The sequence below is a fragment of the Denticeps clupeoides genome, chromosome 3 (genome assembly GCF_900700375.1).
Source record: "Denticeps clupeoides chromosome 3, fDenClu1.1, whole genome shotgun sequence".
NCBI classification, from domain to species: Eukaryota; Metazoa; Chordata; class Actinopteri; order Clupeiformes; family Denticipitidae; genus Denticeps; species Denticeps clupeoides.
The window spans coordinates 31,653,619-31,664,339 of record NC_041709.1 but is presented as its reverse complement, the minus strand read 5'-3'; the positions used below and the strand labels follow the sequence as shown (position 1 = coordinate 31,664,339).

The window sequence follows — 10,721 nt, the reverse complement described above, 5'->3', positions numbered from 1 at the left end:
TGTTCACTTTATGTTGGAACGGGGTTGCTTACCAGCCTTCACTTTGGAGAAAGAGAAGGAAATGAGCAGGTTGGATGTATAGTTCAATGTTGCATGTTGAGACGTTTGTTACATGGGGGTTAAACACTGTTAAGTGTAGGTGTGCTGCCAGAGAGTAAGAGCACTAGTCGGTAAAAATGTACAAATAAAAAGCTCTTATTCCAGGCAGAATGAGTACCGAGCAAAAGCTCGCCATATTTTTCAAATGTGCGCATGTGCACGGTCAGGGTTCGTGTTCTGAGTTATAGAAATAATTACAGACCAACAAAAGTTTCTCCTCTTCAAGATACAGATAGAGCTTTCCTGTTTTATCTATTTATGTAATTTCCAGAGAAATGTAAGTTTTTAAGTAAAGTAGTGCTCTTTAACATTTTAAATACATCATCTGCCTTTTCCGTGGTCTGTATTACCACCATTTCCAAATTCAGACTGTAGCCATGAAATATCAGCACCATGCTACAGGTAACAAAACATTTTCATATTATAACAATTTTTAAAAATATAAAACCCCATATTATTCAAACTATAAAAGGAAGAGGTATATAACAGGAATATATCTGACTGTACAATTTCCTAAAATAAAAAGAGGTAAGTGTGTCTGGCATATGGTATCACCTTATGTTTCTTTAAATAAAATAAAAAACATTGATGAGGTATGTAATAAATCATTTTTCTGGAGTATGATTTAAAAAGTTAGAACAAACGGTCTGAAACTAATTTTCTTTAGTCTAGTCATAAAAACAAAAGCCACCACACTTTTGACACCACACACACACAAAAAAAAATGCTGTTTTTCTGTCTTCTAATCTGCATCTGTGTTCCTGAGCGTAAACTGCAGATCACTGGTGATCCCGTCTAGTCTTTCCGCCTTCATCCTCTCAACGCAGTCGGAACATGTTCTCACAGAAGAACAGAAGTCGAATCCAACCAGCTCATGCTTGCAGAAACATCATGTTATATCCTGCCGCCGGTTTAAATAAAGAAAACGCCGTACACGCAGGGAAAGGGAAGTGCGGCAAGGGTGGCGAACGTGGCTTAGATGACCTTTCTGAATAGGCAGGAGAGAGCGGCGCCACAAGCCAGACCCAGTGACAGGAAGAAGGCCATAATGGTTCCAGCAGTCTCCGCCTCGTGGGGATCCACTTTCCTGTGTGGATGAGAAGGTGGCAGAAAGTCGGTGAGATTTAAAAAAAAAAAAAAAAATAATAATAATTTTTTTGGTTTTCATACTACACTCACTTGGGACCATAGCACATGCAGAGGCTGGTCAGGTAGCCATTGGAGAAGGCGAAGACGATCATGAGGAGGATGAAGCAGGCGTCGTGGTGGAATATCACCGGCATGCTGTGTCGTGGCTGGACGTTGCACATCATGAAGAACGGCACGAAGGCCACGCGGATCAGCACCAGCGCCGGCAGCAGCTTACTGTCCTGACCTGGCTGATGGCAGGCAGCAGACGCACAGTCACTTCTACAGCCGTCCCACAACCACACACACCAAGCCGACTGGAGCGCCACCTACCCACAAACAAACAGCCGACAGGCTCCGGCCGGCAAAGTCCAACAGGTTAAAAGTCAGGAAACAGCAGACTGGGATGAAGAACTTCTCTACAGAAGAACAAAGCAAGCGTCATTATTGGATATTTTAGGGCACTATTTTCAATATGATGCCCAGCATGGGCCACATATGTGACATAAAAATGTGGCGGACCAGAGAGCAGATTTTTAACGGGTGGTAGTAGCCTAGTGGGTAACACACACGCCCATAAACCAGAAGACCCAGGTTCAAATCCCACTTACTACCATCGTGTCCCTGAGCAAGACACTTAACCCTGTGTTGCTCCAGGGGGGGACTGTCCCTGTCCCTTGTAAATCGCTCTGGATAAGGGCGTCTGGTAAATGCTGTAAATGTAAGTTTTGGCAACAAATGGTCCCTGTCCCATACACTTTGGGTGTCTGGGTGGTAAACCACCTTCTATCATGCAACTCCTGGTATTCAGAACATACAGGTTTTTTTTCCAAAATCCAACAGTCAGAGCAAAAAACTGAACATAAGGTCAACTGCAACATCAGCGCCACACGGCAGAACTGACACACCCCACAAGCCTCCGTCCGCAACGGTGGATTTCACGGCCATGGTGACAGCAGGGAAAACGCCGATGGTGACAGTGAAGGCGAGCCATACGGAAAAGGCCATGACCCCAATCTGCATGACAACGAACATAACTGCTGGTTAACTGCTGGTTAGTTAGAACCAAACACCACGAATGCACAGAATTATGTCGCTGGTTATGTTCATGATTTAAAAGTGTTGCTGGCCTAGAACTGGCACTTTGGAGGCGAGAGCGGCGTCGGCGCCACCGTACCTTTTTTAAAATGCTCATCAGGGAGGGGTTTGTGCCACCATGCGGTGGTGGCTGCCGGGTGGCGTTCAGGGGCTGGCTTTCATCTGCAATACAAAGGGAAGAAAAAAAAAAACCAGATGAATCCCGAGGAAGAACACGAATCGGACAGCAGCACCGTTCTCCAGCTTACCCGGCCGGCTCTCTTCGCCATTGTCTCTGCTCTTCTGGTAAAATTGATAAAACTCCTGAAGAGGCGGGAAAAATGATCAACACTTTTTAAACCACGTCATGGTCATTCGTTTGACGTGACATGGTTTCTGAGTTGACACTGGAGTCACTCACACTATTACCATTTTTGGGAGAACTACAAACGACGCGATGGCTATCAAGATGACGACACAGGCGAAGATGAAGTAGCCGAAAGCGATTTCGCCGAGCTCAGAACCACCTCAGGGAAACAAACCAAAATCACATGCTTTAAAATATGTGGTGTGTGGTGGTCATATGAGACCCATGACCTCGTTTATATAGACTTACTAGCAATGGCGCAGATCATGGAGACGGCAGCGAGCGTGCCGGCGAGGCCCTGGCCGCTCATGATGGTCGCGGTGTACGAGGTGGGTAGGGTGCTGGCCATGCCGAACAAGCTGCTCTGGAGAACAGCTCCAGAGGCTGGCAGGAAGGGCAGACAAATCATGCTGGAGGTTGGCTCAGCTCTGAGGTTCCAGATGAGCGTTCAATTGGTTTCACACTCACAGTTGATGATGATGATTTTGACCATGGTGATGACAAAGAAAGTCAAGGGGTCCATGTCGACCCTTACTAAAACCGCAGTTACCATGAACGTCACAAGGATCACTCCCAAGCTCCCCATCACCCTCACCTTCTGTGGACACCTATGAGGGGACAAGGAGGAGGTAGGAGGATCAGGGAGAAAATGGGTGCCGAGCGAGGAGGTCTCCTCACCTTTTCTGCAGTATGGTGTTGAGGCAGCTGAAGACCAGCAGAGGCACCATGGCGCAAATGGTCATGACGTTGCTGAATACGGCCTGATAATGGTTCTGGATGGTTTCTTCAGTGGAATTGGACGAAATGAAGGTCTCATTGCCAGGCTCGGTGTCTCTGAGCCGAAAGGTGAAATACTGAAATTGAGAAGAAAAGGTCCTTCATAATGATTCTACCGAGGAACGTGTAGCGTTCACAGCTTGAGATCCTTTACATTTGTAGCGTTCATGAAGAAGTTCCACGGCAGGAGCGTTCCTAATCCCAGAGTGAAGAATATCAGCCACACACGCCTGTGTCTGTGGAGGGAAGCGTGGCAGGAAGTGAGCAGGGCCACAACGCGAACGTTCTGGGCTGCATGGGTGCGAGTGTGGTGGCTCACTTGTCTTTGGGTGGCTTATCAGAACTCATGTCGCTCTGACGCTGGAGACTGACCGATGTTTCGCGGTTCCACCGAGCAGCCAATCTAGGATATAATAAAAACCACACAGGTCCTGGAATTATTAAGAGGGTACTATATGCATGAGCAAACTTACCCACAAAGACAAAAAAAAATAAATAGTCCTAATAAATAGTCCTAATAATAAAAACACTTGTGTTTAAGTAGTTTGTATATTATCCAGAAACTAATGTAAGTATATTACTTTTTTCGCTCTTAGATAATAAACACGAGACGCATGTTGTGGCTAAAAAATATCTTCAGTGTGAAACACCGTGACGAGAAACGGCCGCTCGGCTCACCGGAACTTCAGGCCCCGCAAAAACGGACCTCAACTTAAACAGGAGTCGCCGGTGAGACGGAAAAGAGACGTGTAATAATAATATTAATAATAATTATGATGATGATAAAACATTAGGAGACTACAGGGAAAAACAGACACTCCGGGGCACCAATTTCGCGTGTTGAATACTAATATTCATGAGGACTGTTACCTGATTGGCAGGTGGAGGGGCTGGCTTTGGGCTCGTCGGCCAATCAGGTTGCTCGTAAAAATGAATGACGTTGCTCGTCGCGACCTGGCGTTAGGAGGACGGGACCGTGTCCGTTTCCGGTAAATCGAAACCGCGATAATATTGCGCTCATGCAGTAATTCCCGGTCAGTGGAATTAGCAACGCGACAATGTGCAATTGGCCACATTTGCAAGTTCGAGGCAGTAAAGCCAACTTTTGAAAAACAGTTGACTCTCCACGTATGGCCTGCATTAAAATACAGTAATTTGCACAAGAGGCGAAATTAATATTATTTGTTATTAGCTGTAATCTACTGTCAATACTGCAGTGAAGCACAAAGCAAGTGAGGATATTAACTGGACTACGCTGTGGACATTAAGAATTATATCTACACTGCATCTGTGAATGTGAACAATAATCAATGTTTCAGAACAGGAAATCGAAACAATTTTTGCAATAGTGTTATGATTATTGGTTAAACACTTTCTTTGATATTTTAAATACATTAACATGAACAGTTAGCTTTTTGCTTTATGCTTTTAAAAAATAGGCAGAATTCAGCATTGAGAACCCTTTCCCGACTTTCCTAGTAGGAAATGGGAAACCTACTAAATGCAACGTAACCTTGTACCTAATTAGTCCATTAGGCCATATATCAGCACATTCGCCAAATCCTGAACCATTCGGATGTCATGAACATGAAAGTAATAAAAAATAATATTACCCTGACATGTCCAATCGCTGCCACAGCAACCTGGCACCAGACTCGTCCTGTGTCCACAGCGTTCCGTCCCCTGGGAGTACTGATGTTCCTCCACTCGGGCCGCCTTCACACCGCGGAGAACGAGAAGACGTCGACTCTGGGCAGCTCTGCCGGTCCGCTTACAGGACGTGTTCCAGGCTTTTGTAGAGGATGTTGAGGTGGATGATCAGCCTGCTCGGGTTACATACCGGTACAGTCTGTCTGAAATCGAAACATCCTTTGTGAACATTCTATTCATCTGTGTTTCTGGATAATAACGCCAGATTGGCAGCTGAGAAATGCAAAGGCCGAATGTCAAGCTGTGATTTGTGTGGAAGTTTACTGTGGTTGAGAAAACAGGTTTTATCAGCACCACATCCTCTCAGAAACATCTTAACCAACATCTTCTCCATTAAAAAAAGTAAATCAACCTCTACAGATCAGATCAAAAAAAAAAAAACCTGCCGGGAAGATAGTTTGAAAAAAATCGGAATCTGACACCTAATTACCTATTTCTTATTTATGGATTGTCTGCATCGGCCGAACCGCATTTCCTTCCTGGTGTTTTCTGTTTCTGTTTTTGTGCCTCCCATCTGATTGTCCTCCCGCTGGAAAAGCACCACCCCGAGGGCGCCCACCCACACGGTTAATCTCCCTATCTCTGCTCACACATTAGCGTCTACCCTTTCTGCGGTGGCGTTTTGCTCTTAGATAAGCAGAGAGAGGAGTGACAGCTGACAGACATGACACCGGTGACGTTTTTTTTAATGGCCTGTGTTGAGTGTGATCCGCGGTAATCTCAGCCTGGCATCTTCCTGCCCCAGGGCCTCTGTTCATCGTTAATAAGATCAGAAATGAAGAGGCGGAGGAGAAAACTCCTAAATAGATCAAGCCGGGCACCCATGGATCTGGGTTTTAGGGGCTTGCTCAGTTTGTGAAAGTGGACCGTTCCCACGTGTTTTCCCAAGACATTCCTTTTGGGGTATCTTGAGTCTTAGCCATGGGTTAAGGTGAAATCCTTCTTAAACCTTACCTTTTGGCACTGAAACGGTTGTGAAAATTCAACCGTAGATCATAAAATACCATTCCCCAAAATCTGTCATTTCAGTTAAGGTGTGATTGTGATACCTTTACTGCATTTTCTGTACAGTTATATGCATTTTAGTTTAGTCCCAGGTTCAAACCCTGAGTGTCTCCAGGGGAACTGTCCCTGTAACTATCGCTCTGGATAAGGGCATCTGATAAATGCCATAAATGTAATGATTAGTTTTTGCGGCATCATTAGTACAAACGTAGTCAGTATAAAATCACATCTATTATGACCCAACATTCTTCTACTGATTTTGTTAGTGAAGTGATTGTGAAACACTGCAGCACAGCACACAGTGACACAACAAAATGTGTCCTCTGCTTTTATGTGTCCCTTCTCAGTGGCAACCTTTTGATTACAGGGCCACTTCATTGTTAACTAGCAAACTGATTATATGTCATATATTTAGCTAAATATAATGAAATTGTATGAAATTACCATTAGAGAAGCAACCATTAAAAACCCATTTATATGAAAATAGAGAAAAACAATTCTCTTCTCCTGCTCTTCTTTCTATTGGATGTCTGTTGACCCCGACTGAGAAGTGCACTCCATTAACCTTGTCGAACCCCCTCCCTCCCCATTACGGGAGTGCAGTGGAACGTAATGATGTGAAGTGGAGAGGATTTGGAACTGGATTTTGGGGCGGAAGCCCTCAGGGAGAGAGGACCAGTGTGAGGCGTCACCATTAGCTGCCAATACTGATCCCACAGGCCGCCACACATTCAAGAGGAGAATCTGTTATATGCGTGTCCACATCTGATCTTCAGACACTCGCTGTTGGAAAGGACGTGGACATGGTTGTAAAGTGCAAGTAAGATGAAGGAAACTGTACAGAACCTACAGACAGAATTCTGCAATGTCAAAAAGTTGTCCAATTCTCCCTGGACAGCATCCCTGTTATCTGTCAGGGTTTCATATACAATCAGTAGTTACAGGGACAGTCCCCCTGGAGCAACTTTAAGTGTCTTGCTCAGGGACACAATGGGGTTAAGGGTTAAGTGTCTTGCTCAGGGACACAATAGTAGTAGTAAGTGGGATTTGAACCTGGGTCTTCTGGTTCATAGGCGAGTGTTTTACCCACTAGGCTACTATCACCCTTCTAGGCCTGAATCTGAGACAAAAGATACAGTGGTGGCAGGCGTACAGGACGAGGAATGAATAATATTCATGATTTCATGATGACGAATGTCAGCTGCTCCCTGGTTGGATTTGCACAAGAGTACCAACACAACTGAACATTCAGAAAACGCTGCTATTAGATGCGTACTTTTACCCGATCAGCTGTCTGCAGTACTGCACGTGTCAGCAATTCTGACCTTGTGTTCTGCAGAGTAACATAAAATTGTGCGGGAGAGAAAAGGAAACGAAACCACAACTCTGCCCCTTTCTCTCAGTGGCCCAGTCTAATCTTGAGTGAATTACATTTACCGTATTAACACCACGGTAATATTCAGTAGTATTTCTGAGATAAAACTATTGTCGACTGTTTACTTATAAGGTGGATATCATAAGCACATATGGTCTCTTTAGCTGCCATGGCAGGTGTGTGAGAGGATGGGGGACTGTCCCTGTAACTACTGATTGTAAGTCGCTCTGGATAAGGGCGTCTGGTAAATGCTGTAAATGTAAATGTATTAATGGCTTATAATACAGTATAAGTGCTTATTCTACACTTTTTATTTTTCTTTTTTTCTGTTTAATTGTGCAGATATTTTTTCATCTCAATAATCTGTGATTTTAACAGGCATCTACTGTATATCCACATTTTTGGTTTGACAAGAGAACTTTGACAACTGAAATATGTATAGCATGTGTGTCAGGATTGCCTGCAGCTGGGCTCCACACCGGAATCCAATCCTGACGCCCCATAAATGCCGGAAGTTTCCGCCCGTTCGGGGTCGCTGGCATTTTCGTGAACTTCAGTTGGTAACACTGTTTGTAATTTGAGTTCTGGCAATCGCCACACGCCTACGGGTTAGTTTTAGTTTGTCTGTATTTAAGTTAAATCGTTTTCGGCCACCGCGCCCGTCTTTATTTGTGTTTATTGTTTATTTAATAATAAAAACCCCTTCCCAGAATGTCAGACCTCTGCGCTTCCTTCCCCCGTAAGTCCGTAGTCGTGACAATGTGAGGTACAGTGCCTCCATACCACCACTCCTTGGAGTGGCATGTGGGACCTCCTCCCACTACTCACACCTCGGGTTGTGAGAAGGCCTCCTTCAAGTCCCTGTCCAACTGCCTGTCAGCAGTCTCCCTTTGTCTCATGCCTGATACAATGATCTAGCGTGTCTAGAAGCACATTTCTAATGTCAGAGGCTGTCTACTGAACTTTCTGAATGACACCACAGATTAGTGACAATAGCTAAATGTCACCACTCCTACACATCTCTTCAAACGTGTACAATTTGCTGCTCCCACCAATTTTTTTTTATTGCCATTTTATTGTGACAGCCTTTGAAAAGAAGTACTGTCTTTGTCATTTATCATTTCCCTTACATTTGCATTTCTACAACTTCATCTTAAGTGAAACTGAATTTAAAACTGACATTGTACACTTATACTCATTGACTGGAAGACTTAATGTTTTGTCTGAAACTAGAAAGAATCAGGTATTCATCAATTAAATAGCAGATTTTTTATTCTATGGGATTCTTTTTCTGAATATAGTCTAAAATCCTTGAGGGTACAGCTCCATGATGGCATAGACTCAAAGTGCCTGATAGTTTGTCTGATTTTCCATTTTGTACCCATATTGCTGGCAGTGACATGGGTTTGGTTAGGTCACATGAAATAAAACACATTATTAGCTGAAATTTGTATTTACCTCGTATTGTCCTTCCTGGTCTTGTGAAATGCCATGTCAACACATTAACCGGAAACTTCGGCAATTACTTACATTTCAATATGCCCCTACATGGTGACCAGAGGAAAAACGCGGGGAAAAGCGACCAGGTATGAATCATGCCAGAATTCATGGTCACTGCCGGTTTTTACAAAGTGGTAAATGGAGTAGGTGAAAGGATCAAGCTCACCTTTCTCCACGACTGCCATTCAGAATTTCGGCTCAGGCCTGTTGTTGAGTTCCACCGACCTCCCAGTGCCAAGGTTTACACGACAGACTTAAATTCCAACCCTCGCCGTGTTCACGTGCGTCTCTGTCCGATTTCACTTCTGCTACCCCCCTCCCCCCTTTTCCTCAGAGGGGCGTGAAATTTCCCGTGCAGTACTACAACGTGCCCCATTTAGCAGAACGATTCAATAAAATACTATCTTATGCAACATTCATGTCACATTGCTCTATTTTGCAATTCTCTAGTGGCTATAGATAACCGGCCTATCTTCATGGGATCATTAACATTAGTGATAAACCACCTTATTGCACTCTTTAAAGCCTCCAATTCCCATTCTTACAAGGCTATATAATTGAATAAAGTTTCAATAATAGTCCAATAATAGTCCATTAACTAATATACATTAATGTTTTCTTACCAGAATTTCCCATTCATTCCTGTACATTGAATTTTACGCATGGACATGTATAAATATTTCGTGTTAAGCTATGAATACATACAAAACTGATCAAAATGAACATGAAAAAACAGTCAACAGGGTCGAATCTTACCTGTGTCCACAGCAGAGAAAATGTGAACTCTGTTCTTCACCGTGACTCAATAGCAGCAGTTCAAAGAGCGTTGGGGTCCTTATCTTACACTTTCTGTACAACAGGGACGAGATCAGCAGCAATTCAACATTTCAAATGAGGAATGAATCGTCCACTGGGTTTGGTCCAAATGGATTTGTTTTCTCCTCCTCAGGATGGACTCTCTTCAGATTCAGACACAAGGTAGGGCAAAAATGAGCAATACTTCAGGCGTGAAATATTATTCTTTAACACTGTTTACTTAAACAGTCTGTTCGGTAGTTGTTGTGTTTTAGAATATTTTTTTGGTGAACGTGTGTGGCAGTGAGAACATGTCCATAAACTGGCCTGGGTTGGACTTTAGGACTTAGGGGAGATAACAGTACCGGCCGCGGGCACAAGTCGCTGTTATTAAACATCAGTTCTAATATTCTCACACGTATGAAGAAAGGCACGTGTACAGTTACATTCCAGACTGCAAAATGGTCATTTTATCAAATCAAATCATTTGATTGGTTGATGATAAGTGACTCCTGGTTAGAATATTTCTTGTTATAGATTTTTTAAATACCTTTTTTATGTAAAATGTTTAATGATTTGACTTTGTGAATGGATAGAAATAACCCAGTGAGGTGGTCTGGCGGTCCAGCATGAGCCTTTTATTACCTGCAGGTTCTGCATGGCCTCCACAGTAGCCTCCAGCCCCAGAAACATCCCTGTGGAGGGCAGCAGCAGCACCACATCCTCAACTCATTTTACACCAGGTTCGAGTAAGATAACACCATCCAGCTCCAGAGTTTAAGATCCTCACACAAACCAGGCAACTCCTCAATCGTCTTCACCGCGCTGGATGTAGTGAGGGTCCTCAAGAGCACTAGAGAGAGAAGCTCACCCGGCCTGGACCACATC

General features: G+C 43.8%; 1 protein-coding gene across 5 annotated transcripts; it reads right to left on the bottom strand.

Annotated features, from left to right (window-relative positions):
* Window positions 1-75: 75 nt before the first annotated feature.
* On the bottom strand, window positions 76-9,324 carry LOC114785749 (equilibrative nucleoside transporter 1-like). Of its 5 annotated transcripts, none has more exons than XM_028972308.1 (14): window positions 9,205-9,324; window positions 5,062-5,301; window positions 3,768-3,851; window positions 3,603-3,684; window positions 3,350-3,525; window positions 3,140-3,279; window positions 2,921-3,055; window positions 2,734-2,831; window positions 2,574-2,628; window positions 2,405-2,487; window positions 2,136-2,244; window positions 1,561-1,646; window positions 1,279-1,478; window positions 76-1,186 (listed from the first exon to the last, which is right to left on the bottom strand). In XM_028972308.1, exons 2-14 carry the CDS (start codon window positions 5,067-5,069, stop codon window positions 1,075-1,077), a joined length of 1,368 nt encoding a protein of 455 aa, XP_028828141.1. In that variant the 5' UTR covers window positions 5,070-5,301; window positions 9,205-9,324; the 3' UTR covers window positions 76-1,074. The 5 variants fall into 5 exon arrangements, with proteins under 5 accessions (XP_028828141.1, XP_028828144.1, XP_028828142.1 ...); XM_028972311.1 differs by having other exon boundaries at window positions 5,062-5,271; window positions 9,205-9,264; XM_028972309.1 differs by lacking the exon at window positions 9,205-9,324 and adding an exon at window positions 5,589-5,650.
* Window positions 9,325-10,721: the final 1,397 nt, after the last annotated feature.

Bases quoted from the DNA above. Each gene is read 5' to 3' on its own strand.
- LOC114785749 (XM_028972308.1), bottom strand. The intron at 3,685-3,767 runs GTGAGCCACCAC...TTCCCTCCACAG, and splicing joins GATAAGCCACCCAAAGACAA to ACACAGGCGTGTGTGGCTGA. The intron at 1,479-1,560 runs GTAGGTGGCGCT...GCCTGCCATCAG, and splicing joins TGTCGGCTGTTTGTTTGTGG to CCAGGTCAGGACAGTAAGCT.